Source organism: Lynx canadensis, chromosome E2, assembly GCF_007474595.2.
Source record: "Lynx canadensis isolate LIC74 chromosome E2, mLynCan4.pri.v2, whole genome shotgun sequence".
NCBI lineage: Eukaryota > Metazoa > Chordata > Mammalia > Carnivora > Felidae > Lynx > Lynx canadensis.
Genome location: NC_044317.1, coordinates 48,261,976 through 48,288,926, shown reverse-complemented (window position 1 = coordinate 48,288,926; position 26,951 = coordinate 48,261,976). Strand labels below are relative to the sequence as shown.

The following is a 26,951-nucleotide window of genomic DNA, read 5'->3' as shown; positions in this document are numbered from 1 at the left end:
CAAAACAATCTAGCTTGCCAAAAGTACTCTTATAGCCTCATCTTAGTTTTTTATGTAACAGGCAAAGAAGAGGGCAACCTGACCAGAGCCTCAGGCCTTTAGGGCCCGGGGGCCTCGGGTAGGACGAGCCCAGGCCAAGGCCCGCCCGCTCTTCTCTAATCTCCAATGGATTTCCAGGATTTGCGAGGCGGGAGTGGGAGGGGCCAGATTGTTAGTAAACGCGGAGACACGTGCGGGCGCGACTCCCGGCGCCCGGGATAGGCGCGTGCGCACTGGATACGCAGCCTGTACGCAAGCGCGCGCTTTTGCGCGGAAGTGAGCGTCCCAGTTGCACGTGGGATCTGGGGTGATGGAAGGGGTGATGCAGACAGACGCCAAGATGCGTACTGAGTCTGGAGCAGAGTCCAGTCCTCGAGCTCCAGGCTGCAGTCTCCGGCACTTTGCCTGTGAGCAGAACCTGTTGTCCCGGCCGGACGGCTCTGCCTCTTTCCTGCAAGGTAAGAACTTAACCTAGGTAAATACTGCCCCGGCCACGTTCGCTACGTTGTATTTGTTTTAGGAAGTTGCAGGGTACCGTGCAAAGGAGTGCCACTTCTCCTGGACACCAGCTGGTGAATGTCCCTCCTGGACTGGTGCATTTCTTCTTACCCGGGTGGATACTACCGGATATGCCAGAATAATCTCTCTTTCCCGACTAGAAGGGAAATGACATCGCCACTCTGGTAAATACTCAGATGAGAGAGGAGCAGACTTCCTCGTAAGACCAAGTATTCCAGAATAGAGAAAAGCTCCTCACCAAAGTAAATATCTCCCTTGACTAGATTCGTCTCCCACCTCCACCCCACACATCCTGGGTCCCTACATCCTAGACTGAGGCAAACCTGCCCATATGTGTGAATACCTCTAAACTGGCAGATGACCACTACCGGCTTAATTACTCTCTGGACCGTGGCATGTCTTTTACCTGAGTACTTTTCAGACTGAGAGTGATGTCCCCTTTCCTCCCCACCACTGGGATAAATATTTCTTTGACTGGGACACGCATCTCTCTATAGGAGTAAATATCGCTTAAGTTTGGGGCAGGTCTTACCTATTAGGTAAATGTCCCCTTCCCCTATCCAAATGCATCTCAAACTGGACTCCGCTCCCTTACCCAGGTAAATATTCCTCTGGAGATAGGCCTAAGGATCATCCCTGTAAATGCTTCAGTCTCCTCACTAGAAGCATTACTTTCTACCCAGGTACAAACCTGTTTTAATTCATTCCTTCATTGGACACATATGTATTTGTGCTAAGTACTGTTCTAGGCACTGGGAATATGTCGATAAAAAGTATTTTAAATCCCTGACCTAACAGTTTACTTTCTAGTCAGGGAGACAGACAAAAGGTTAGCTAAGGAAAATACTACGGAGAAAAATACAGAGAAGGGGAATAGGGTGTGCCAGCCAGGGGTGCAATCTTAAATAGGATGGTTAGGAAAGGCCTTGATGAGATGGTAACATCTGAATAAAGACCTAAAGGTAAGGGAGCACACCCTGAAGATATCAGGAGGAAAAGCATACCAAGTGTGGGGGAACAGCAGGGGCAAAGACCCTGAGGCAAGGACTTGCCTGGTGTGTTTGAAGAGTAGTTAGGAGACAATGTGGTTGGAGTAGTGAGGAGGCTGGAGAGAGGTAAGGGGGACTGCCTGTCATTTGAGGCTTAGTGAATGACCTGGAGGCCATTGCTCCCAAGTTTTGCTCAGAGGAGTGACATGATCTGAATGTATTTTAACAGAATCTCTCTGGCTGCAGTGTTGACTTTTGAGGTACAGGGGAGTGGGGGTGATGGTGGTGGCTCAGACCAGAGCGGGAGTGGAAGTGATGAGATTCTGTAAAGCTGACAAAATTTGCAGATGGTTCGGTGTTGGGGTATGAGAGAGAGAGGGATAACACTAAGGTTTTTTTCCTAAAATCAGCTGTGCTGGGAGAAGACTAGTTCAGTTTGGGACATTAAGTTTGCAGTGCCCGGTAGACATCACAGGGACAATAGGGACTGGGCAGAAGGACATACAAGTCTGGAATTCGGAAGAGAGACGCAATCTGGACATACAATTAGGAACCCTCTGGCTATAGATGGTATTTTAAGCTACTGATGGGATGAAATCAAGAAAATAAATGTAGGTGGAAAAGAGAGGTTACAGGATTAAAACCTGTGTCTTCTAACTTGTGGGGAGCCAGGAAAAGACACTGAGAAAAGGGGCACCTGGGTGGCTCAGTCAGTTAAGCATCCAGCTTCGGCTCAGGTCATGATCTCATGGTCTGTGAGTTCGAACCCCACGCCGGGCTCTGTGTTGGGCTCTGTGCTGACAGCTCACAGCCTGGAGCCTGTTGGATTCTGTGTCTCTCTCTCTGCCCCTCCTCCACTCACACTCCCTCAAAAATGAATAAACGTTAAAAATTTTAAAAAGACACTGAGAAGAGCAGCCAGGAAGGGAGGAGGAAAACCAAGAGAGGGCACTCACCTGGGGCCCAGAGAAGTGTTTGAGATGTAAGGGCCCACCAGTTGCATCCGTCCTCCCAGACCTGTGGGGGGACAATCTGGACTTCTGTCACTGTCAAGAGCTGTTTGGATGGAGTGGAGGGGTCAAGGAGGAGAAGAAAAAGAGAGCACAAGAAGAGACAGGTCTTTGGGAGCTTTGCTTGGAAGGGGATCAGATAAATGCCGGAGGAGTTGAAAACAGGTATAGATCCAGAGAATTGCTGGAGCCATGTCCGTGAGAAGGAGGGACTCCTAGGTTCATGGAGGCCCCAGGCAGCAAGAATGAAGACCACAGTGTGGATCTCGTTCTATGTAGATAAGTTTCCCTTTGAGGACAGATTCTCCCGGAGCCTGAGGCCCAGAATCCACCTTGCACCTGCTAAGGCTGGCCCCTGTCCGTTTGCAGCAGCTGCGGAGATGCTTGTTTGCAGGCTGTTTGAAGCTATGCTCCAGCGCTGTTTCTTCCCCCTGCAGACCGCGGGCCCAGCTGCACCCTGGAATGACCTGCAGGGCTCTGAGGCTCCTGGTGCCTGCACTCCACCCCAGCTGTTGAATTGGATCTCTTGGGGAGAGGCCCGGGCGGCAGTATCTTTTCTAGGTCACCAGTGATTCCAGTGTACAGCCAGGGTTGAGAACCACTGCTGTGTTCATTAGTGGTCCTTTTTAACTGGGATAGAGTAGGGGCACCTGGCTGGCTCAGTCAGTGGAGCATGTGACCCTTGCTCTCAGGGTCTTGAGTTTGAGCCCTACGGTGGGGGGTAGGGGGTGTGTGGAGATTCCTTAAAACAAAATATTAAGGGGGCGCCTGGATGGCTCAGTCGTTTAAGCATCCGACTGTTGATTTTGGCCTAGGTAATGATCTCACGGTTCCTGAGATGGAGCCCTGTGTCCAGGCTCTGCAGTCACAGCACAGAACCTGTTTGGGATTCTCTCTCTCTCTGCCCTCAAAATTAATAAACAAACATTTTTAAGAAATAAAATCTTACAAGTATAAATAAAATTAACTGGAATAGAATGGAAAACATCAGAGTGTAGCAAAGCAGTGACAGTAAGAGTTGTTTTGTGAGGCCTTTTTTCCGGTTACACATATGTTTGCGTGAGATTGAGGTCACGCTGTAAAATATATTTTTTATCAGGAGCTATGGTGAGAAGAGTTTGGAAGCCACTGGTGTAGTCTGGTCTCTTCATTTTGCAGATGGTAAAACTGAGGCCCAGAGAAGTGAGCACAGTCAGCCAAGGTTGCAGGACTAGATGCCAGGCTTTTGTTTCCTGGGTCTTAACCTCCCTGGCCCCTGTTCTTACCCCCTCGGGATCACTCCCAGGTATATCTGTCCCTCTCTCGGGGGTCTTGACTTCTGCAGAGTTTGGGACACGAGCCTGAGGGAAGAGAGCCAGGTTGGGGGAAGCTCTGGAAGGAGTTGAGAAGACCAGCTGCAGTAAGAAGGAGGAAGGTCAGCTCTCGGGAGGAACCTCCTATTAAAGTTAACAACAGCGAACGTCCGTTGCGCTGCGCGCTCCATGTGCGCCAGGCAGTGTCGGGAGTGTTCTACGTGGATTATGTCATTTAATCCTCAGAACTCAGGGAGGGAGGCGCCGTTAACCTGTCGGTTCACAGGTGAGGAAGCACAGGCAGAGGAGTGAGTGAAGCAAACGCTGGAAGAATCAGTGCCAGCACTTGGTGGGCTGGACTGGGGGGTGGCGTGGGGGACCCTGGCCAGCCGGCTCTGCGCGGCGCACTGGGACCCCAGAGGAAGGCGGGATGTGGGCGAGGCCACCCGTGCTGTCTCCCCAGGGGATACATCGGTCCTGGCGGGCGTATACGGACCAGCCGAGGTGAAGGTCAGCAAAGAGATCTTCAATAAGGCCACCCTGGAGGTGATTCTGAGGCCGAAGATCGGGCTGCCTGGTAACTGGACCCAGGGGGATCTCCACCTTCTTCCTCACCACTGTCCCCAGGGTCCCCTCTGCCTCCACTTTAGTCTGTCTTTCCTGGCTCCATCTCCCCTTCTTTCTACTAACCTGTTTTCCCCCCATTTACTACCCCCACCCCCACCCCTGGGTCTGGGTTCAATGGGAGGGAACTCCGGGATTTTCATCCCCCAAGAGGCTCTGTTGCTGGATGCCAGAGGGGGCAGGGATGAAGTGGGTATGGGTCAGGCCCTGCCTCCTTCCCACTGGGGATCCTCTGTCATCCCTGCAGGGTCCTGCACCAACTCTAGCGGAGCCGGCAGGCCCTTCCCAGAGGGCTTGGGTGGGGCATGTGGAGGAAGGTGAGCCAGATGGAAGGGAAGAGCCTGACCACCCCACCCCACCCCTGATTTCCCCAGGCGTCGCTGAGAAGAGTCGGGAGCGGCTGATCAGGAACACTTGTGAAGCAGTGGTATTGGGAGCGCTGCACCCCCGTACCTCCATTACTGTGGTGCTGCAGGTCGTCAGTGATGCTGGCTCTGTATCCTTCCCCCCAGGTTGCCTCCTCCAGGAAGTCCTTCAGAATCTTTCCCATTGCCTCCCTTGCTGATGCCCACAAGCAAGCTCTGTGTTGACCAGAAGGCCTCCCAATGCTTAACAGGCACCCACTTGAAGAAGAATAGCAAACACAGCTTGAGTGCTTACCATGTCTCAGGCACTGTTCTGAGTGCCTTACACATATTAACTCGCTAACTATTCTCAGCACAGGAAATAGGTGCCACTATAATCCCCATGTTCCAAATGGGGAAACTAAGGCATGGCAAGGTTAGCTTTTATCTAGTATTTTGCAGAGCCAGGATTTGAGCCCAAGTCATCTGCTTCTAGAGCCCAGGGGCCCTGGTAGATGGCTATTTTTTTTTTTATGTTTATTTTTGAGAAACAGTGCTAGCAGGAGAGGGGCAGAGAGAGAGGGAGACACAGAATCCGAAGCAGACTCCAGGCTCTGAGCTGTCAGCACAGAGCCCAACACGGGGCTCAAACTCAAGAACTGTGAGATCGTGATCTGAGCTGAAGTCAGTCGCCTAACCAACGGAGCCACCCGGGCGCCCCAGCAGATGGGTATTCTTATGTTCCCATGTTTCATGTGACGAAACAGGCCCAGAGAGGGGAAGTCACTTGCCCAGGGTCACACAGCTGGAAGGCAGCAGAGGCAGGACTCAAGCTGAGGCCTGACTACCTACAAAGCCTGTGCCATTGACCTCCACCCTGACCTTGAGCAGTGCTAGGGGAGTCCTGAGCAGGCAGAGCAGTTGGGTCAGCAGCTCGGCCTAGAAGGATCCCTGGGGTTGGGGCTGAGGACCAGAGATGGGCAATTGGGGGCGGGGGGGGGGGCGGGGCAGGCCCTGTCTCACAGAAGGAAAACTGAAGCCCAGAGGGGAAATAATGGAGGGGCAGATCTGGGGCTAACTGATCCTAAAGCTGGACCCTTCCCCACTGTGTGGGGCTGGAGACAGAGACTAGAGGAAACTTGAGGCAGGGCTGGTCGTCTGGCTCCAGGCCCGGGCATGCCTCCCTTCTCCCTCTGTCACCTTGCCAGTCTGTCACCTGGTGGTGGCTGCCTCCAGATCCCAGGCTCTGGGCCTGACCCTGCCACTCCCCATGTGACTGTGGAAGGTTTCTCCCCTCCTTGTCCTCAGTTTCCCTGAAGGCGCTTGGCACGTGCTTCAGTACAACTCTGTTGAGTATCATTCCGACCCCTGATTGAGGCTGAGAGAGTAAGTCACTTGTTCAAGGTCACATAGCTGATAGGTGGCAAAGACTGGTCTGGAGCCCAGGACTACCTGATCCCAAAACCACTTAGAATCACTGTGCCATACTGCCTTCCGGTGATGAGCCTGTGCAGTTGGCCACAAGCTCTGGCAGGGTAGGTGGAACGCAGGCACACTCTGCTGGCCATCCCTACAGTGGAAATGCTTCTTAACATCTGCCCGTGGCACCCAGCTCCTGGCCTGTTGCCTGAACGCTGCCTGCATGGCATTGGTGGATGCAGGTGTGCCCATGCGGGCCCTCTTCTGTGGGGTCACCTGTGCTCTGGACTCTGAGGGGACCCTCGTGCTGGACCCCACGGCCAAGCAGGAAAAGGTAGGTGTGAAGGCCAGGGTGGTGAAAGGCTGTGAGCAGATACTCCTCTAGGCCCGCTTCCCCCACACGCTTGGCTCCTAGCACGTCAGTCCCAGTTGGCAAGCTCTGGTCTGTGCATCGGGGCAAGTGCTAGAATGCCAGCCGGGACCCATATCTACCTTCAGTGCCAAACTCCAAACATAGGTCCAGCTAGAGCCAGGGTCTCAGACACCCTAAGGATTTCCTTGATTTTGCTTCTCAGTCCCTGCTGTCCTATGCGTGTTGGTTTCATTCTCTGGCCAGCATCTTGCCTGAGGCTGTGACCAGCCCCTAAAGGTCTGTGCTTTTCTTCACTGGCTCAGATTCACAGTGCCCGGGGCTCTGGATATTCCGAGTTACTTGCCCAGTACTATGATGGTCGCATTGTGTCAGGAAAGCAGAAGCCACTTGGGGTTGTATCAGGGAATGTACTGCGGGAAGCTGGTTAGGACGGTGTTGTAAGAGCCAAGGGAGCAAACAGGAAGGAGGGCGATACCCAGAGACTAAAAGCCTGTAGGGAGACACTGTCACAGTTGGTTTTGGGTGCACACAAGGCATCCTGGCTTTGCCCTGGCAGCCGATGTCCCCAGAGCCTCCACAGCTACTGTGGGCACTGCCATAGCCACCGCATCCACTTCTATTGGAGCGAGGACAGGATGTGGCTCTCCCTCCTTCGGCCTCCCCCAAGACTACCAGGGACACCTGACGGGCAGGGGAGTCTGGGAAATAGTGTGTCGACTTCCAGCCCTCGTGGCACAGAGCTGGAGAGGGAGGCAGGGGCCAGGAGGTACTGGGTAATGACTGGGGGGCATGTGGCTGCCCCTACAGACAGGAGTACTGTGCTTGGAGGCCCCTGTTGGAACCATGTGGGTAGAATCGGGGTGTGGGAAGTGATTCTACAGAAGGAAAGGCCAAGAGCCCTGCCCAGGGAAGCGGGGACGGTGCCTAGACAAGACACCTACACTTGATACACTTGGGGAGTGGTGGCTGTTGGGAAGGGCAGGTGCCCTATTTGGCACCAACTGAGACTGTGCCTGGGGGGAGAGTCCAGGTGTCCTACCCCTCGTCTCTAGGAGGCCCGGGCCATCCTGACCTTTGCCCTCGACAGTGTGGAACGGAAGCTGCTGATGTCCACCACCAAGGGGCTCTACTCGGATGCTGAGGTACCAGGGTGGAGATGGGGTGAAGGCCAGATCCTTCCTTGCATCCCCTTTGTTACATAGAAGGAATTGTCAAACCTTGTAGGCCCAGAACCCCTTGTGGGAATTTTGAAGGAAGCTCCAGTAATGAGTGGAAAAGAGAAAAGAGCCCTGGTCGAGATGGGGAGGTGAGGCATTGAAAGCCCTTCACCTTCCTGCTCAGACCGTGCACACCCAGAGTTCCAGGGCTCTGGTCTCTGAGAGCACAGCCAACCTGGACCTCCCATGAACCGAGGAACATGTGGTCAAGATTTGCGGTCCCAGATTCCACAGCTTTCTACATGATTTGGTGTCACAGGGGCTGTGGCTCAGAAATTCTCGAGCTCCAGGCTGAGGCCTCTTCCAGCAATCAGGATGCCTGATCCCGTGGTCCACAGTCCTGGAGCTGCACTAATCTGCCCCCATGAAGCCCACACCTTCTCTTTTCCTCTCTTCCCCTCTGAGAGAGAGCCTGTGAAGTGGGGAAGAGAGGCCCTTGAAATCCTTCCCTCACCACCTGCCTCACCGCGGGGGAGGCAAGAGGTCTGGGATCTCTGGGAACCAGATGGGGTCAGGGCCGGGAGCAGGGTGGCCCCAGCACCAACAGGTCTCTCCACCTCCAGCTCCAGCAGTGCCTGGCCGCGGCCCAGGCTGCCTCGCAACACGTCTTCCGCTTCTACCGGGAATCGCTGCAGAGACGTTACTCCAAGAGCTGAGGCAAGCCGGGGCAGGGCGCCCCTCCCGCCGCCACCCACTACCTCCATGGAAAATAAACCAGCAGCCTGGCCTCACCTCTCCATCCCTGTGTGCCCGGATGAGCTTGCGGGCCTAGAGGCACAGACCCACCCTCCCCTCCCCCGGAAGGCATTTCCAAACTCAAAACCCATCCCATCCCGCCAGCCTGACAGATACCTGTCGGGTACCCGCTCTGGGTACCCGCTCTGTGCAGACCCTTTTAGGTACTGGAGACTCAGCAGTGAATGACCCCCAGGTTCAAGGAGCACTGGGGTGATAGGCAAAGAAAATCAGTGTCTGTCAGATGGTGGTAAACGCTGTGTAAAAAGCAGGGAAGAGGGGTTGGGAGAGGCCAAATTTAATACGTCAGTCAGGGACGTCTTGATGGAGTATGGGAGACTTCGAGGGAAGCCCAGGAGGAGGCCTGTGGAAGAGGGAGGATCAGGTTCAGGGTGGCGCTGGTGTGCTGGAGCAGGGCAAGTAGGGACCGGGGAGGGAGGAGATGGGTCAGGGAGGGAACATGCACAGTGGGAGGGCCTCGTGGGTCTTGGCATCCTTGCCTTACAAGAAGAAACCAGCTCAGAAGCCAGTTAGCTGCCAGATGTCACCAGCTAGCTAATGACGGAGCAGGGGGCTTCTACTCAGTCCAGCCCCAGAGCCCTTCACCATTCAGACAAGCCCAGGAGACCCCAGCACACTCCAGGCTGCAGTTCCCCATCTGTAAGCAGAAGCGGCTGAGGCCCGTCGGTCAGGTGTATGGAAATACGGGGAAGGGAGGTTTTAGCAGCCATTTGACTGCTGTGTCCCCCACCCCCATATTTAGTGGGTGGGAGCCAAGAACAGCGCATCCCACAAGGAGTAACTCTCCCACAGCTGGGCCACATGGTCGCCAGATTCTATGGGGTGCTGACATTTGGGGGTTTACAGTGAAAATTATATGTCTGGCGGGCCCTCAGCCACATGTTTCACATGTTTGAACTAGCTCACCCGGTTCCCACAATTGCCCCTTGGAGCCGGTGTCATTTTCGTCCCCAGTAACCAAGAAGGGGAAGCATCAAAGTCTTGATTGAGCTTGAAATTCTGTCCTGTGAGACTCCAGAGAACGCCAAATGGGAAAGTGTTCTAGGAAGATCCAGAATGGCATTAAACAGGAGTGAGAAAACGAAGCTGTAAATTGCCTGTCATGCTATTACTTGGTGATCTATCAGACCCTGTTAGGGAGCACTTTGTGCCCCCAGCAGCGCCTGTTTGGTGGGGGCCAGGGGGCCAGTGCCTCAAGGCTGTAGCTCTCTGGGTCTCTGGCTGTGTGATTCCCATGGGGCTGCCTCTCAATCAGGGCCACCCTGTGAGGGATCCCCAGGGAGGAGGACCTCTGGGGCACCTGAGTTCCTGGGACCACGCTTCTCCAGAAGCCTGCACAGAATGAAGCCAACAGAAAAGGAGGGCCAGGAGGCTGAGAGACCAGAGCCTTCATTTCATTTGGGCCCCTGAGTCCAGTTCTGCTTCAGCCTCCTTGCCTTTTGATGCTTAAAGCAGTCTGAGCTGAGTTTCAGCCGCTTGCTGTGCAAAGAGCTGAGGGATACCGCCCTTTTCGTGGATGGCCCATTCATAGCTCCCAGGTGCGGAGAAAGCCCCATTTTGCAGACGGGAAGATGTGAGGCTCAGAGCGGTCACATGGGTCAAGGTTACACAGCTGAGGAGTGAGCACTTGGCGCCCCGCTCTCTAATGTTCTGCGGACCACCGCGCTGTGAAGAGAACACTCTGCCCCTCGGGTTTCCCCTTCTCCAGCTCCGAGTTGTCACGGAGCACCCTGGGGACAGCCTGCCCCTTCCTGGTCTCCGCACCCTCGCACACATACACACACAGACACAGGTTTGGCTGCGAGAGTGTCTGGAGTTTAATCTCGTTGTGGCGGCCAGGAAGGAGGCGGTGGCCGCTGCTGCCGCCGCCTCATCCACCCGGATTCTCCACGTTGCCCGCCGACGCGCCCGGTGCCGGCCCCTGATTCACAGTGAGGGCCGCGCGGGCAACTAGGGCGGCTCTCGGGAGGCCAGGTAGGCGGCCAGGGTCACCAGGGCGGCCGCATATGTGCACACGCCCAGCCCGACGGCGAGGACCCCCAGCAGGAAGGCGCGGCGGGAGGCAGCCCCTGCCCCCTGGACGTCCCCCTTGGCCCAAGCCTTGTTGGTCTGTGGAGGCGTTGGGCAGCGGTGACTCAGGCATCCCCTCATCCCACCCTGCTTCCCGCAGCCCCAGACCCTTCCCCGAGCCCCTCCCACGCCGGTACACCCACGCACTCATTCATAGATTCCAAAACCAGGGAGCCGCTACTGTGGTCGGGCACAGGGGAGACTGGCTGGGTAATAAAAATATACATCTATTACTCTATGCCACTGTTCTAACTCGTTGGGACCTCATGGTGAACCAGAGGGAAGAATTATTCCCATTTTACAGATGAGGCACAGGGAGGTTAAGTGGCTTGTCCAAAAGTCTTAAGAGTGCGTCAGACCTAGGATTTGAGCTCAGGTTCTGAACCACCACTCTGGGCTTTCACTCTGAAACACTCATTTAACCCTTCAATGTTCCTATGTAGATCCTTCTCTCCACCTTGGTTTCCCCCCACATATAGCACCTCTGCTTTGTTTTGAATGCACTTTTCTCTTACATCCAGCCCCCTCCCAGCCACACCCACAGACTGACCTTCTGGGCCAGGCAGAAGGCAGCGATGCCCACAGGCCAGAAACAGCAGAGCATGGAGAAGACGGCCAAGCCAAGGTGGTCGTGGGGTAGGAGCGGGGAGAGAAGGCTGCCCCCATCCCAGTCCGAGTCGCTGTCACTGGATGATGCATCCTATGGGTGGGAGAGGGCCTGGGTGGGCATCTCCACCTACCTTCCCTGCCCCACTGCTCTGCTCCCCACAGCCCCCAAAGACCAATACCAGGGCCTCCCCAGAAACAGCAAGAAAGAAAAATGTTCCAGGAGATAGGCTCTGAACTTCTCTACATCCTGGATCCCTTTGAGGGGAAGCTGTGTACCCTGTTTCCAAAGAGCCCCATTCACACCCAAAGTTTTATGTTCCATTTCAAAGACGTCACGGGGCCACTCGCAGCCCCTGAAGTGGAGATAGATTGGGGGTTGGGGGGGTGGGGGCGCCTGGATGGCTCAGTCAGTTGAGCGAGCATCTGACTCTTGATTTCAGCTCAGGTCATTATCTCGAGGTTCATGAGTTGGAACCCCACATCGGGCTCTGCGCTGGTGGTGCTGAGCCTGCTCTGGATTCTTTCTCTCCCCCACTCTGCCCCTCCCATGTGCGCGCTCTCTCTCTCTCTCTCAAAATAAATGAATAAACTTTAAAAAGAGAGAGAGACAGCTCTAGTGACCTAACTTACTAGGACAAACCTGCCTGCTGACAACTAGAAATTCTATATTTTAAAAAATATTTTTGTTTTTTTGTTTCTAAATCTTGCATCAAATAGCTCACACGATTTTAAGTAATTCCTATAAGGCCAAAACCGAAATTAAAATCAGTTAGCAGAGAGGTCAGATGAACTGAGGCCTCTTTTGCGCTGTGGGCATTTGCCAATCCCAGAAAAATAGCCTTTCAATCAAACTGTGAACTAGATTAAAAGTGATCTCTAACTGGTAATGACCCCAGGTGGCTGACAGAAGCAAACCAAATCTTCTCAATGGTATGTACCTTCAGCCTAGGCCACAAAATAATAGTCCTAAAAATAATGTTTCAGGGGCACCTGGCTGGCTCAGTCAGTAGAGCACGCGACCCTTAATCTCAGGGGCATGAGTTCAAGCCCCACGTTGGGCATGGAGCCTCGTTAAAATTTAAAAGATAAATAAAAATAAAAATAATTTTTCAAACATGATGACCAGCATACATTCCAAACATAACCAGGCACATATGAAACCATAAATGAGAAGTAGCAGAAACAATAAGGCCTTCAAGGGATGCCTGGTGGCTCAGTTGGCTAAGCCACCGACTTCGGCTCAGGTCGCGATCTTGCAATTTGTGGGTTCGAGCCCCGTGTTGGGCTCTGTGCTGACAGCTCAGAGCCTGGAGCCTGCTTCAGGTTCTGGGTCTCCCTCTCTCCATCCGTCCCCCACTCGTGCTTGGCCTCTCTCAAAAATAAATAAACTTTAAAAATAACAATACTAATAATAAGGCCCTCAAACTTTTCAAAGAATGGAATTATCAGACACATACAATGTCAGAGTGATGCTAACTGCCACAATGTGGTTGGCTGTGTTTCCAAAAATGGCCACAGCCATCTCTCTCATCCCACATGCCCTTATAGTGTGACTGATACTCTTCCCACCAAGGGGTGAGGTCTGTGTCCCCTTTCCTTGAGTCTGGGCAGGCTGTGACTCACTCATAATTGGTAGAATGTGGTGAAAGTGATGCCACATGACTTCCGAGCATAGGTCAGAAAAGGTGAGGCAGCCTCTGCCTTACCAGAGCCCTCATGCTGAGGCTGAAGGCCCATAAGGACGCGAAGTATGCTGAAGCTGCCATGTTGTGAGGAGGCCCAAACCAGCCTGCAAGGGGAGAGTCATTTATAAGCCCCAAGGTTAAGAGAGCGATACCCACCCAGCTCCCGGCTGCTTCAGCCATGGACTGTTTCAGCCCTAGCCGCCGGCTGACCGCAACCTCATGAAAGACCCTGAGGCAGAACCACCCAACCAAGTCCTTCCCAAATTGACCCATGGAAACCATGAGCCATAATGAGTGTTGCTGTTTTAAGCAACTAAGTTTTGAGGTGATTTTTTTTTTTAACGTTTATTTATTTTTGAGAGAGAGAGACAGAGCATGAGCAGGGGGCAGGGGCAGAGAGAGAGAGAATCTGAAGCAGGCTCCAGGCTTTGAGCCATTAGCACAGAGCCCAACGCAGGACTCAAACCCATGAACTTTGAGACCATGACCTGAGCCAAAGTCGGATGCTCACCCAAATGATCCGCCCAGACGCCCCTGAGGTGATTTCTTATACAGGAATAGTAACTGGAAAACCATGTGTAACAAATAAAAGACAAGCAGGGCGCCTGGCTGGCTCAGGCAGAAGAGCATGTGACTCTTGATCTCGGGGCGGTGAGTCTGAGCCCCACATTGGGTGAAGAGATTACTTAAAAATAAAATCTTGAAAAAAATATAAAAGACAAGCTTCACAGTAGATACAAGGAATAAGAAATTATACAAATTAACACATTAATTTGAAAAGAAGAGACCAGGGCCAGCACGGAAAGAGAGAGAAAATCAGAGAATAGGGGAGTCAGAAATCAGAGGGAAGACAGAGAACCAAAGACAAGGGAAGAAAGATGAGTGACAAATCTGGAGAGAAAAAGGTGAAGAAACCAGAACAGCAAAAATCATAACTAGGAACCTAGGAAGTCCACATGCAGTGGGAAGTGAGACCCCCCAGGCTGAAGGTAGGTACCCCAGCCAGCCAGGTGTTGGCCACAGCTGAGTTCGCCTCCCTCTCCCCCAGCTCCCACTAAGACCTGCTGCTCCTACCTCAAGGTCAGGGGGCCCTGGCTCCCCAAGGCCAGCGCTCACAGTGGGAAGAGGTGGTGGGAGGAGCTGCCAACCCCTCAGGGACTCTGCAAAGGCTGTCTCTCCAAAGGGAGGCCCCAGCTGGGGCTCACCAGGCTTCTGGATGGGGGGCCCACAGCCCACACCTGCCAGCAGAGGCTGTTGGAGCTCTCGAAGACTGGGGCTGTCCATGACTGGGGAGAGGCTCTGGGAAGGGTTTTCTGGAGGTAGAGGAAAGAAAAAAAAAAAAAAACAAAAACAGTTATAACAAAGTCTCACCATCTTTCCCCTGACTCCTGATTCTGGAGAGATTCCTGGCAGAGACGATAGTTAGCTCATTGACCATCAGACCCATTTTACAGATAGTAAAACTGAGGCCCCAAGACTAAAAGACGCTGGGCCAAGTTGTGAAGACAACTCAGGGGTCTGGACATTCAGTTCTGGGATTCTGTCTCCTCAGGCAAAAGCCACATACCTGTTGCACACTTATTCCAAACCGTGTCTTACATACTTACTTGCCCCATGAACTACACATCCCCTGCACCTGCAAGTCTGCACACTGAATACCCCAAACCCTTGCCACACATATTCATCCACTCCAGTCCAACCCCCACCTCCACCTGCTGGCATTCATCTCCCCGATGGCTCCTTGTATACTTGCCCTGAACAACATCAGCTCCCATTAAACACTCCTCTGGAGCCCCCAACCCGCTTACACACTCATCCCAAATGATTCCTCGCACACCCCTAGCCGCCCTAGCATCAGATCCCCCATTTGCACACGTACGCACAGGCTTCCCACGCATGCATCCCAGACACTCTCCATTGTTCCCATCACTCACTTCCCTTGCACACCTGCCCCAAACACCCGGTCCAAGCACCCCTCTCCTACTCCAACCACATCCACGGCCCTACACAATTGCCTGCACACTCATCAGCTCCCCCACACCTCCTGTTTTACCAGAATCCACCTTTGCACAACTCCCCCATAACAGCCCCAACCCACCACCCTCATACACATTCAACCTCAAGGAATAATGCCACCCCACCATCCCCCCTGAGGGCCCAAGCCTCCCGCCCTCACCAAACCTGGCTGGAGCCGATTCCTCACCAACGTTTGCCTCCCCATCCCCAACACTAGGACCCAGGGGAGGAGCAGTGCCGCCCACCTGTGCCCCTCACTCACCGCCCACGGCCATATGTTGGGACCTCCTGGGCCCCTGCACCGACACTCGCCCGGACACTGCGGCCCGCAAGTGACTGAACTCAGCGAGCCCCGCGCTCCCTGGGATCTGGGCCTGGGGGGTGCGGGTTGTGCGCGTTCCTCTGGGCTCCCCCTCGGAGCCCCTGGCCCGCAGCGCGCGGGGGCGGGGATGGGGGCGGGGCGGCGGGCGGGCTCCCGGCTCCGCCCTCCGCCGCGGCCCGGGAGGGGGCCTTGAAGGCCGACGTCAGCGCCCAGCACGGAAACCCTGCCACCCCGGGTGTGTGGGAGCAAGCGGGGGACTCCAGGGACGGTGGGCCCCGACCCTCCCCTCGCCCAGGCCCAAGCGCTGCGGGGTGGAGGAGGGGGCGCCCCCGATTCTCCAGGGCCTTTCTGGCTCGGCCCGCCTCCACCCGCCCCGCCACTCTCCCTGCCCAATAATAATAACAGCAACAGCGGCTAACTGTGTGCACTGCTCTCAGTGCTGTGCATGGACGCGTAGACATTTATTCCTCGCAAGGACTGAAGAGACACTGTCATTTACTGTCCTGTTGTACGCAGGAGGAAACAGGCGCAGAGAGGTTGGGTTCTTGACTGCGAGCCTGACGCTAGTTCACTGAGTGCGGTCTAAGCCCGGACCCCTGGCCGGTGGGTTAGGGGATTTACAATCACGGTGGCTTTGACTCCTCTCGGCAGCTCTATTTCCATCTAAAGTTTTACAGATAAAGAGACTGAGGGTCAGAGGTGTGCGCTCACTTGGCCGAGGTAAACAGCTGGAGCCAGGACCGGCAGATTTGTACCCCAGGGCTGTTTTCCTTGCTGGCCCAAGGGAAGGGGAGAAAATAGGGCAAAAGGGTACGGTGGGAGCTTCCACGCAAAGGAGGCCGAGGTGGGAGAGGGCCAGGAATGGGGTGATGTGCTGGTTATCAGGTGGCGCAAGTGGTGGTTACAAGACCGTGTTTAGACCCACACAGACCCGAGTTCCTTTCCAGGCTCTTCCGGGCACCTGCTCTGTGTCCTCGATACAATGGCATCACCCCTCGGAACCCTCATGTTTTCATCTGTGAAATGGGCTAAACACTCCTTGCCTTTTAGACGTGATAACATCCGTAAAGCACTTAGATCAGGCACGATACCCAGCGTCCACCATTTACCCAAAGCCTGGCAATATAGGCACTCTGAGTGTGTTTGATGATGTTTAGGAGTATTATCACCAACTTCCGGCTCCCATCAGTCTCGGTAAGGGACACTCCTCACCCCGGAGGACTCTCTCCCTCATGGAGTCCACCCAGCTTGCACTGGCTTCCTCTGCCCAGAAGCCTTCCTTATCACTAGGCCCAGTCAAACTGGACGATTCCCCTCTGATGCGGGGCTGGCCAGAGTTCCCTTGCTCCAGGGCTCCAGGGCTCCGTGCCAAGAGTCCAGACGCTGGAGTTGGCACGGGCCCCACTCCCAGGGAGAGCAGATGGTGTCTGCAAGTGCAACTTGGCGCAGGCAGAGTTTCTGGCAGACGACAGGCAGGGGAGGGAAGAGAGGGACCTGCAGCAGGACTGTGTTATCTGGGAGAGATAACCTGCTACTATCTCCTTAACCCGGCTCTGGTTGTTTTTTTCATGCAGCTAATCACTATGAAACATATGATATCTTTCTATCCTTTGTAGTTTGACTCCTCCCACATCGGTATCCACTCCAGGAGCCGGATTCGATCCCTTTTGTCCCTTTTGTTCACCGCTGTGCCTCAGGGCCTAGAACAGTGCCTGGCACAAAGTAGCCCTTCAGTAACTATTTGTGGGATGGGGGCATGAATACTCACAAGCCTGTTGACTTTTTTTTTTTTTTTTAAGTTTATGGAGAGTGGGGGGAGGGGTAGAGAGAGAGGGAAAGAGAGAGAGAATCCCAAGCAGGCTCTGTGTCTGACGGCGACTGACTCTTGATTTCTGCTCGGGTCACCATCTTGGGGCTCCTGGGTTCCGCACGACAGTGTGGAGCCCGCTCCGGATTCTCTCTCTCTCTCCCTCTTCCCCCACTCTCACTATCTCTTACAATAAAATAAAATAAGATAAAATAAAATAAAATAAAATAAAATAAAATAAAATAATAAAATAAAACTGAAAAAAAAAAAATAGAATTACCAGAGGAGCCAGCATTTCTACTCCTGTGTACGTACCCCCGAAGAACTGAAAGCAGGGTCTTGAAGAAGTATTTGTAACGCTTCATAGCAGTGTTATTCGCCACATCTGGAAGATGAAATCACACCAGTGTCCATCAGTAGAGGACTGGGTGAAGAAAATGTAATATATTTCCTTACAGTCTGTGAGTTCGAGCCCCGCCTCAGGCTCTGTGCTGACAGCCTGGAGCCTGCTTCAGCTTCTGGGTCTCCCTTTCTCTCTGCCCCTCCCCCGCTCGTGCTCTGTCTCTCTGCGTCTCTCAAAAATGAATAAAGGTTAAAGAAATTAATCTAAAAACAAAAGGATACGTGAAATATTCCATTTCAAAAGTAACAACGCGAAGACCAATCAACAATAGCGAACATTCACAGTGCTTCCTATTTTCCAGCACTGTCCTAAATTCATTAGACATTTGTACTAATTACCTATTGCTGCATAACAAATCATTCCCCAACACCTGGTGGCTTCAAACAAACATTTATCAGCTAACATCGTCTCTGCTGGTCAGGAATCTGGCAATGGCTTGGCTGGGTGGTTATGACTCCAGGTGTCTCATGAAGTTCCAGTCAGCATGCTGGCCAGAGCTATAGTCATCTAAAGATCTAACCAGGGTAGGGGTGCCTGGGTGGCGCAGTCGGTTAAGCGTCCGACTTCAGCCAGGTCACGATCTTGCGGTCCGTGAGTTCGAGCCCCGCGTCAGGCTCTGGGCTGACGGCTCAGAGCCTGGATCCTGTTTCTCATTCTGTGTCTCCCTCTCTCTCTGCCCCTCCCCCGTTCATGCTCTGTCTCTCTGTCCCAAAAATAAATAAACGTCGAAAAAAAATTAAAAAAAAAAATAATAAAAAAAAAAAGATTTAACCGGGGTTGGAAGATCTGCTTCCAACACGGATCACGCACGTGGTGTTGGCTGCTGGCAAGAGGCTTTAGTTCTTCTCCACATGGGTCTCTCCAATGGCTGCTTCTCTGCCATCACGACATGGTGGTGGCCGACCTCCCCATCGGAGCCATCCGAGAGAAAGAGCAAGGAGGAAGACTCAACGCCTTTTATGACCTAGTCTCGGAAGTCACACAGCAACACTTCTGCCATATTCTATTGGCTACGAGGAAGTTTTGAGTGAAGCTCAGACTCAAGGGGAGAGGAACTGGTTTCCACGTAATTGAAAGAAGGTATATCGGAGCACCTGGTGGCTCAGTCGATTAAGTGCCCAACTCTTGATTTTGGCCTAGGTCATGATCCCAGGGTCTTGGGATCAAGCCCCGTGTGGGACTCCATGCTGGGCATGGAGCCTGCTTAGGATTCTCTCTCCCTCTCTCTCTGACGCTCCCCGCCCCCATGCTTGTTCATTCTCTCTCTCTCAAAAAATTAGTTATTAAAAAATAAATTTAGGGGCGCCTGGGTGGCGCAGTCGGTTAAGCGTCCGACTTCAGCCAGGTCACGATCTCGCGGTCCGTGAGTTCGAGCCCCGCGTCAGGCTCTGGGCTGATGGCTCGGAGCCTGGAGCCTGTTTCCGATTCTGTGTCTCCCTCTCTCTCTGCCCCTCCCCCGTTCATGCTCTGTCTCTCTCTGTCCCAAAAATAAATAAAAACGTTGAAAAAAAAAATTAAAAAAAAATAAATTTAAAAAATAAAAGAAAATTAAAAAAGAAAGAAGGCACATCCCAGAATCTGTGGCTAGGGGTGTCTGACTGGCTCATCCTGAAGAGCATGTGAGTCTTGATCTCAGGGTCGTGAGTTCGAGCCCCACAGTCAGGCATAGAGCTTACTAAAATAAATAAATAAATAAATAAATAAATAAATAAATAAATAAATAAATAAAATTAATTGTGGGCATATTTTATTTTTTAAGTTTTTAAACTTATTTATTTTGAGAGTGAGTGAGCACGTACAAGTAAGAGAGAGGATACCAAGCAGGCTCCACACTTAGCACAGAGCTGGGCTTGGGGCTGGATCCCCCAACCGTGAGATCATGACCTGAGCCGAAATCAAGTCTCGGTCACTTAACTGACTGAGCCACCCGAGGGCTCCAGTATGAGCATATTTTAAAACAACCTCATATATTAACTCATCAAGTCCTGACAACAGTCCAACAAGATGGGGCCTATCATTCATCCTCACATTACAGAAAAGAAAAGCAAGATACAGAGAGGCTAGAAGTCACACAGAAGGTGAAGAGCTGAGACTTACATCTAGGTAGTTGACCTGGGAACCATTTTCTTAATCACTAATATCAACCAGTAGGGAGAAAACCTGTAAAAAAAAAAAAAAAAAAAAAAAAAAAAGAAAAAAAAAATAAGAAGGAGCACTGACAGGATTCGACTGGTTGGATGTGGGAAGTTTTGTTTTGTTTTGTTTTTTAGTTTTTAATGCTACTTTATTTTTCAGACAGAGCATGAGCAAGAAAGGGGCAGAGAGAGAGGGAGACACAGAATCCGAAGCAGGCTCCAGGCCCTGAGCTGTCAGCAAGGAGCCCGACACGACGCAGGGCTCGAACCCACAGTCGGGGAGATGGTGACCTGAGCTGAAGTCAGGTGCGCTGTTAGTGATGGAGTCTTGCATGATACCCAGGCACAACCTCCATATGCCCTTGGATACTGAAAGACGTGTATCCAAGAAAGGAAGGACAGCAGAGAGGTTAATAACATCAAGTTTAGGGACAGAGTAAGAACTACAATCAATGTGATTTAAGGCAAATGATTTTGCCCCAATTTTTTCATCTTAAACAAAGCTGATATTAACTGCCCTGTGGGATGTCTCAGGATTAAACAAAATCATGCAATCAAAACGATCAGTTTACAGGGTCTGGCATAGAAAATACACTCAGTAAATGGTAGCTTTCAAATATAGCTATTAGTGAAATGTAATCCTATTGAATTATTTTCTGTATATTAATACTATTCTATTCGAATGTTGCCCCCTCCCTATAATTTTGACTTCGGGATGCTCACTTGTGTAGCCTCATTTTGTTTGGGAAAAGTCGAAAAATGAATTTCCTTTGGACTCCTGGTCTGGCCTAGAGGAATAGGGACTAGGGTTCAAGTGGAGTTGGAGGGTGAAGGCACACTGCTCACGAAATCAGAGTATGTCGGTGCGTCGGACTCGGTCCTTCTACTTGTACCCATTACACAGATGAGATAATAGACCTGGAGACCTGCAGGGGCACATGACCAGTTGCTGGCAGAGTCCAGCCTTCAAGAACCAGATTTTCTGCAGAAAAAAGAGGCCTCAGTTCCTCATTTCTCATCCACTTTCCCCCACGCTCCCTTCTTACTCAGAATCAGCACTAACAGTATTTCTGAGAAGGAAGTTGGATTTATCAGTCCGTGAGGAGCCACAGGAAACCCCCCAAAAAGGAAGGAAAACCCCTCTCCCCAACTTGAGTTTCTCAGAAGGAGGAAGAATGTTTTTCATAAGGGGGATGCAGGCAGTGACCTTGAGGGAGATTCCCCTTTGGTCCTGGGTCAAGTCTGATTTGTGGTCCTGGCTGGGAGAGAGCGTTCGAGGAGGCAGGCAGCGTGGATGGAACCGCTTATTTTGTGAGGAAGGTACCTGGCAGAAACAGTTGGCGCGCAAATTTCCTCAGCCACACTCAAGATGGCAGCTGCCCGACCACGCCCCAAATGGCGGAACCTTTGAGTGTGCGGAGAGACGCTTTTCCCAAAATGGAGAGGGGGAGAGAAAACGTCCATCACATATTAGCCCCGCCCCGAAGACTGCTAGGGCCAATTAGCGACCCGCAGGGCGGGTGCAAGACTAGGGGAGGAGGCTGCTGTTGCCCCAGCAACAACCAGGGAGCCCGAAGGCGGGCGCAGCTTCGGAGGGATCAGCGCCTCAGGTCTCTCGCTGCCGGGAAGGTCCTGGGAGAGGCGCGAGCCAAGCCTAGGAAGTCACCATCCGCGGAGAGAGGGACAGGTCAGGCCCATGAACTGCAATCCCCGCTGTCTCTTGGCCCGACCTAACCGTTAGGTGCTCTGAGGTAGGAATAACGCATGCCCGGGCTTAGAGGCGGGGCTAAGGCGGCCCTGCACTTAAAAGGCCTGCGCCTCTTGGCGCTTGCGGGATCCGACGTGAGGAGGCGGGGCTTTTGTGCCTGTGGGCGGGGCCATGGGCCTTTGGGGCGGGGCTTTCCGATGCCCTGAGTTTAAGGAAGAGGTTATTTTAGAAGCGGGTAGAGAGATGCCAGCTTCTCCTTCAGCTCTCACCTCACCCCCCGTCATTTTTCCCGGGCTCTCCTGGAGGGGCGGTCAGGCCCATGGTTAAGGCGGCAGCCTCAGTAGTTTGACGAAACTAGCTTGGAATCCTACTGCCCCTTATTTGGTAGGCCTCAGTTTCCCCATCTGTCGAGTGGACATAATAGAACACTTACTTCACAGGGCTGTGATTACATTTTTCCCTCAGGGCCATGGCTGAGGTGCACGTGATCGGGCAGATCATGGGGGCCACCGGGTTCTCGGAAAGTAGCCTCTTCTGCAAGTGGGGCATCCACACAGGTATTCTGGGGCCTGGTTCATTTCCCCACCCAGACCTCCAAGCCCAGAGTTTCTACTCCCCTTCCTTGACTCCCTCGCCTAGTCCCCGATCCTCCTCTTCCATTGGCTCTCAGGACTCCTAGCCATGACCATCCTCTGACAATGTGAATCTCACACTCCTTCCTTGTTCTTCCCATCTCGTATCTGTGGGAGCTCTGGCTCCCCTTCTCTGAACACAAAGCCCCTGAGGATATGGGACTATAGGCTAGATTCCCCCCCACCCCACCCACACAGACACACTCCCAATCCTCAAAACCCTAGACAGCCTATCCCCACTGGACTTCATTCACTGTCTTGGGGGGTGTGGGGGGCCTGGGTCCCTCTCCCATCTCCATTCGTTGCTTAACAGTCTCCATGTATTAAATTCTTACTGTAAAATGGGTTTCCATCCCAGATTTACAGAGAAGAGGCCACCCTACTGTATTCATAATTCTCTGTGAGAATGTAGGAACCCCTTTCTATCAGTCATTCAGGTTCATCCACACAGGTGCAGGAGAGACTTTGGAAGCCCCAGTTTTCCCCATCAGAGACAGCATAGCATCAAGGGTAGGGCCATAGCCTGCCGGATCTGGGCTCAAATGCTAAGTCCCTCACCTATTGAGTGGTGGCCTTTGGACTTGACCTCTCTAGGCCTCAGTCTCCTTGTCTAAAAAGGAAGCTAATAGCAGCTAAGAGGCAGCAGAGTGTTAAGAGTGGACTGCCTGAGTTCAAAACCGCATATTAATTACGTGACCTTGGGCACTTGTCTTTGCCTTGATTTCCCTGTCTGTACAATGGGAATAATAGCAATACTTAACTTCATGGGGTTGTTGTAAGGACTAAATGAATATCAACCAGCACTGAGAAGAGGGCCTGACCCAGTTAGCGTTTGCCTCACTTGTGTAGAAACTGGTTGGGGTTCTGTTAGTAAAGCCTTGGGTGTGTTGCCCAGCACAGATAAATGCTCATGAAATAGCGTGGCTATTGCCGCCTTCATCTCTGGAGGCCCTGGGTCCTTTGCGATTTCCCTAGTGGGTAGAGTGGTGGCTGAGATCCCCCAGGGAAATTGGAGTCCTCCAGCTGAGCAGATGAGAGGCAGACCCTGGAGTCAGACTTGGTTTCCAGTCTGGACCCCACCACTCACCTGCTCTGTGACCCTGGCCAGGTGCTGACCGCTCCCCCCCTTCCCGTCCCCCACTTGGAGCGTCATTTTCCTCATTTGTAAAGTGGTAGAGTGGGAATATTTGTCTTTCATAGGGGTGTTGGGAAATCTCGTAAGTGAAGAACCTGACTGAAGGCCTGGTACTTTCCTCATCTGGCCCAGAAGGAAGAGATCACCAACATGATTTTTATTATTTCAGAGGGCTCTTGGTGGTGGTGGTGGGGGGGGAGTTAATCCAGCAGAGAGCTCAGGGGCAGCCAGATAAAGGGCTTGGGCCCTGCAGTCAGAGCACAGTTTGAGTCCAGCGCCACTGTGGGACATTGGTAAACTGCGTTCCTGCTGTGCCCAGCATGGACGACAGTGCTTGGCCCACAGCAGGTGTTCAATAAGTGTTCGGGGGACTAAATGGCCAAGTGACTTTCCTTCTCCTTTCTTTACCTATAAAATGGGGATTATATCAGCACCCACCTCCTAGGAGCCCTTACTTGTCCAGCAAACATGTATTGAGCACCTTCTGTGTACAAAGATCCTGAGTTTGAAGTCCTGGGGACCCAGCAGTATACAAGAGACAGACATGCTCTCCTAGGGCTCCCAGTAGAGGAGACAGGAAATAAAATGAGCAGACTGGTTACTGACAGTGGTAGGTACCAGAAGAAATGAGAGGAGATGATGAGACAGGGACTCGTGTTTGGATAGGAGGGCGAGGGAGCACCCCTCTGGGAAAGTGGCACTGGAGCCTATCCCTGAAGGATGAGGAAAAGCCACGTAAGGGCACATCCAGGAGCAGAGCTTTCTGGGCAGAGTCAACAGCCAGTGCAAAGGCCCCGGGGGTGGGGGGAAGAGAACAGAAATGGGGGCAGTGAGGCTAGAGGGTGGTGACAGGAGAGTGGTCGGAGAGGAGTTCAGGAAGGGAGCATAGGCCAGGCCATGGAGGGCCTTGTGGGCTACAGAGGAGAGTCTAAACTAGGGGGTGGGGAGGGGATTTAGAGCCCTAGAGGGCAGATTAAGTGAATTGATTTTAGCACAGCATCTGGCACTCAGGAAGCAGTGCATTTTTGCTATTCTTTTCACCCTCGGGAGGATTGCTATTATTATGCACCTTTCACCCTGTGCTGGTGCTCTTGAAGGGACATCCTTGGCCCCATCTTTGTCCTTGGACTAGGCCTCTAAACATGGGGTGAAGAGTCAGAAAATGATATCCAACACTTACCCAGCACTCACTCTGCCCCCCTGACACTGTGCTGAGGGCTTTCTGTGTATTAGCTCGTTTAATCTTTTCAGAAAACTATGAGGGATGTGTCAGGAGGACACCCATCTTACAGAAGGGGAGACCGAGGCAGAGGAAGGTAACTCGCCCAAGGTTGCACAGGCACGGAGAAGTAGTACCAGGATTTGAACCCAGACATTTGGCTCTAGAGTCCACACTTTGTAACCCCTGACCCCCCAAAGCCAGGGAGAAACAGGTTCCTCCAGCCACAATGGCCTCCCCTTCCTGATGTCTGCTTCCTACCCCTCCCTGCAGGGGCAGCGTGGAAGCTCCTGTCGGGCATACGGGAGGGCCAAACACAGGTGGACACCCCCCAAGTAGGGGACATGGCCTACTGGTCCCACCCCATCGACCTGCACTTCGCCACCAAAGGCCTCCAAGGTGGGTTCCCGGCCTGGGCCCCAGGCTGCCCTCTGGGGCCCTTTCCTGGCCAGGCCTGGTCCCAGAGAGGCTCTCTGCAGGCTGGCTCTAGGGTGTGCAAGACTAGGCCGGCCAGGGCTGCAGGGGGTGAGGGGAAGGTGGGGACCAGGGGGAGAGGGGAGGTGGCTTTCGAAGAGACAAACAGGAGGCTTCAATCAGGAGGAAGCTGGGAGGGGGTGATGAGGGAGAGAGGGCTGGTAGCTGTTTCTGCAGTCCTGGCTCCCCAGCTGCTCACAGGGGAAGCGAGTATGCGGGGGAGGAAGGGTATCAGAAAGCCTTTTCTCGTGGAAAATTTAGATCACTGGAGAGGAGTGGATTCTAGGAAACAGCCTAAGTCAACATGACATGTGTTTCAACAATACAAATAATATTTACTGAGCGTCTGCCCTGCGCCCAGCCTGTGTTGGGCGATGCCAGGGAAATGTTGGTGATTGAGACAGCCCCCCAGCCCTGTCCTCATCGGATTCACCATCTCTTGCGGGGGGAGACCGAGCTGTCCCAGATAGTGGCATCCCAGAGTGGGCAGGACTGGAATGGGGGATCCTAGAGGGTAGGGAAGCCCAGAGGAGAAGCCTGACTGCGAGGGAATTCAGGGAGAGCTTCCTGGAGGAGGGGGTGTTTGAGCTTTGCTGTGAAGGGCTAGTAGGAACTTGTACGGCAGAGGGATGGAAGAAGGTTCTAGGCAGAGAGCTGCGTATGAAAGGCCCAAAGGGGAAAGTGAGCCAGGGGCCTTTGGAGGATCGAGGGTAAACAGGAGAAGGGCCAGGGGTGAGGTGGCAGGGGACAGGGGACAGGCCGTGGAGCTGAGGCCATCTCCAGAAGGTGCTCGGGAGCCGTAGCCCGTGACAGACATGTCAGATTTCAATTTTAAAAGATTCTTTTGGCTGCCTGTGGCTGATGGGCCGGAGTATGAGGCAGGCGACTGTCCTTCAGTTCTGCAGACCCCACATCCTCCAGTACGGTCACTGTCTTTGCCTCCTCTTTCCTCAACCCCCACTCTGCCCACCCAGAAATCCCTTTGGCTCTACCTTTGGAATGTATCCTAAATCCCCCCCACTTCTCTCTCTGGTCTCTTGGTCTGTCCATCCTCACCTTTCACCTGGATATTACAGTAGCCTCTTCCCTGTGCTCCACAGTCTGTTCCCCTGTGAACACCCAAGTTGGGTCATATTCTTCTGTCTCTATACAGAACCCCCCCCCCATGGTCCCCATCTTACTCAGTAAAAGCCAAAGATTTATCCTGGATCATAATCAATTTGAGACAATCTGGTCTGTCACCTCCTGTCCCTCTCTCCCTCTGCTCAGTCCAGCCTCACTGGTGCCACCAGCCAGCTCCCACCTCAGGGCCTTTGCACACACTGTTCCCTCTCCTGGGGGCGTACTTCCCCAGATGTCCATCCACATGGCTGGCTCCGTTCCCTCAAGCATTCGCTCAACCGTCACCTTCTCGGAAAAGCTTCTCTTGATCACCCACTTTCTAAAACTCCATCCCCACCCCCACCATACCCAGCTTTATTTTTCTCCAGAGCAGTTATCACCATCTGACATACCCTGTAATTTGCTTATTTACTACATTCGTTGTCTAGGATGTCAGGAATTTTTGTCTGCTCTGTTCACCACTGTGTCCCCAGCTTCTAGAATAGGGCCTAGCGCAGGCGGCGGTGTGGGGGGGGGGGGGCGCAGAAAGGAGGGTGAAATGGGGCCAGGTCTCCAAGGGCTTTTGCCTACCGGGTTGAGGAGCTGAACTGTGTTCTAAGGACATTGAGAAACCTATGGATGTGGGGGAAAGATGCTTCCAGCTGCCAGGTCGGAAGGTGCATTGGAGGCGCAGGAAGGAACGCCCTGGGCCCAGAGAGCACAGAGTGGGCTGTGAGGAGGGAAGGAGGTGTCCCGGACAAGGCCCAAGGCGCTCACCTGGGGACTGGACTGCCCTGAAATGGGGGCACAGAAGAGGAGGCCACAGGAAGGGATGTCCGCAGAGGCCAGATCCAGAGGGCCTGGGGTGTTGAGGTTGGAATTGATAGTGAGGGCACTGGGGAGCCAGGGAGGGGTTTTCAGCAGGGGAGGGAAGTAGATTCGGAAAGGTTCCTTTGGCTGCCTTGTGAATGGGAGAGAAGGCTGGGGCAGAAACCCAGCGGGGAGGGGACTGGACCAGTGGGGATCAAGGAGATGAGGATCCAGGAGGGGGAG

At 53.1% G+C, this 26,951-nt stretch overlaps 3 protein-coding genes across 10 annotated transcripts in view; 2 read left to right on the top strand and 1 right to left on the bottom strand.

Annotated features, from left to right (window-relative positions):
* The first annotated feature begins 289 nt into the window (after nucleotides 1–289).
* On the top strand, nucleotides 290–9,664 carry EXOSC5 (exosome component 5). Of its 2 annotated transcripts, none has more exons than XM_030297238.1 (6): nucleotides 290–497; nucleotides 4,313–4,426; nucleotides 4,848–4,969; nucleotides 6,430–6,570; nucleotides 7,697–7,751; nucleotides 8,390–8,477. In XM_030297238.1, exons 1-5 carry the CDS (start codon nucleotides 350–352, stop codon nucleotides 7,748–7,750), a joined length of 579 nt encoding a protein of 192 aa, XP_030153098.1. In that variant the 5' UTR covers nucleotides 290–349; the 3' UTR covers nucleotide 7,751; nucleotides 8,390–8,477. The 2 variants fall into 2 exon arrangements, with proteins under 2 accessions (XP_030153098.1, XP_030153097.1); XM_030297237.1 differs by having other exon boundaries at nucleotides 291–497; nucleotides 7,662–7,751; nucleotides 8,390–9,664.
* A 620-nt stretch (nucleotides 9,665–10,284) lies between these two features.
* Nucleotides 10,285–26,951, bottom strand: part of TMEM91 (transmembrane protein 91) — a 20,895-nt gene continuing 4,228 nt past the window's right edge. Inside the window, exons 1-5 of one of the 6 annotated variants that reach the window (XM_030297239.1) lie at nucleotides 20,954–21,153; nucleotides 17,372–17,476; nucleotides 14,021–14,259; nucleotides 11,203–11,352; nucleotides 10,285–10,691 (exon numbers count right to left, since the gene is read on the bottom strand). In XM_030297239.1, coding sequence (XP_030153099.1) covers nucleotides 10,533–10,691; nucleotides 11,203–11,352; nucleotides 14,021–14,259; nucleotides 17,372–17,456 — 633 coding nt within the window. In that variant the 5' untranslated portion in view covers nucleotides 17,457–17,476; nucleotides 20,954–21,153 and the 3' untranslated portion in view covers nucleotides 10,285–10,532. Of the gene's footprint in view, nucleotides 10,692–11,202; nucleotides 11,353–14,020; nucleotides 14,260–15,224; nucleotides 15,368–17,371; nucleotides 17,477–20,953; nucleotides 21,154–26,951 lie in introns of those variants that run through there. The other 5 variants (XM_030297244.1, XM_030297241.1, XM_030297243.1 and 2 more) reach the window with 5 other exon arrangements.
* The window catches only part of B9D2 (B9 domain containing 2), a 6,401-nt gene continuing 646 nt past the window's right edge, over nucleotides 21,197–26,951 (top strand). Inside the window, exons 1-3 of one of the 2 annotated variants that reach the window (XM_030297247.1) lie at nucleotides 21,197–21,316; nucleotides 21,803–21,894; nucleotides 24,597–24,722. In XM_030297247.1, coding sequence (XP_030153107.1) covers nucleotides 21,807–21,894; nucleotides 24,597–24,722 — 214 coding nt within the window. In that variant the 5' untranslated portion in view covers nucleotides 21,197–21,316; nucleotides 21,803–21,806. Of the gene's footprint in view, nucleotides 21,381–21,802; nucleotides 21,895–24,596; nucleotides 24,723–26,951 lie in introns of both variants that reach the window. The other variant, XM_030297246.2, reaches the window with a different exon arrangement.

Coding starts and splice junctions, on each gene's coding strand:
- EXOSC5 (XM_030297237.1), top strand. CDS start 350: ATGGAAGGGGTGATGCAGACAGACGCCAAGATGCGTACTGAGTCTGGA. Junction 4,427..4,847: donor GCCGAAGATCGGGCTGCCTG/GTAACTGGACCC, acceptor TGATTTCCCCAG/GCGTCGCTGAGAAGAGTCGG. Junction 6,571..7,661: donor CCACGGCCAAGCAGGAAAAG/GTAGGTGTGAAG, acceptor CCTCGTCTCTAG/GAGGCCCGGGCCATCCTGAC.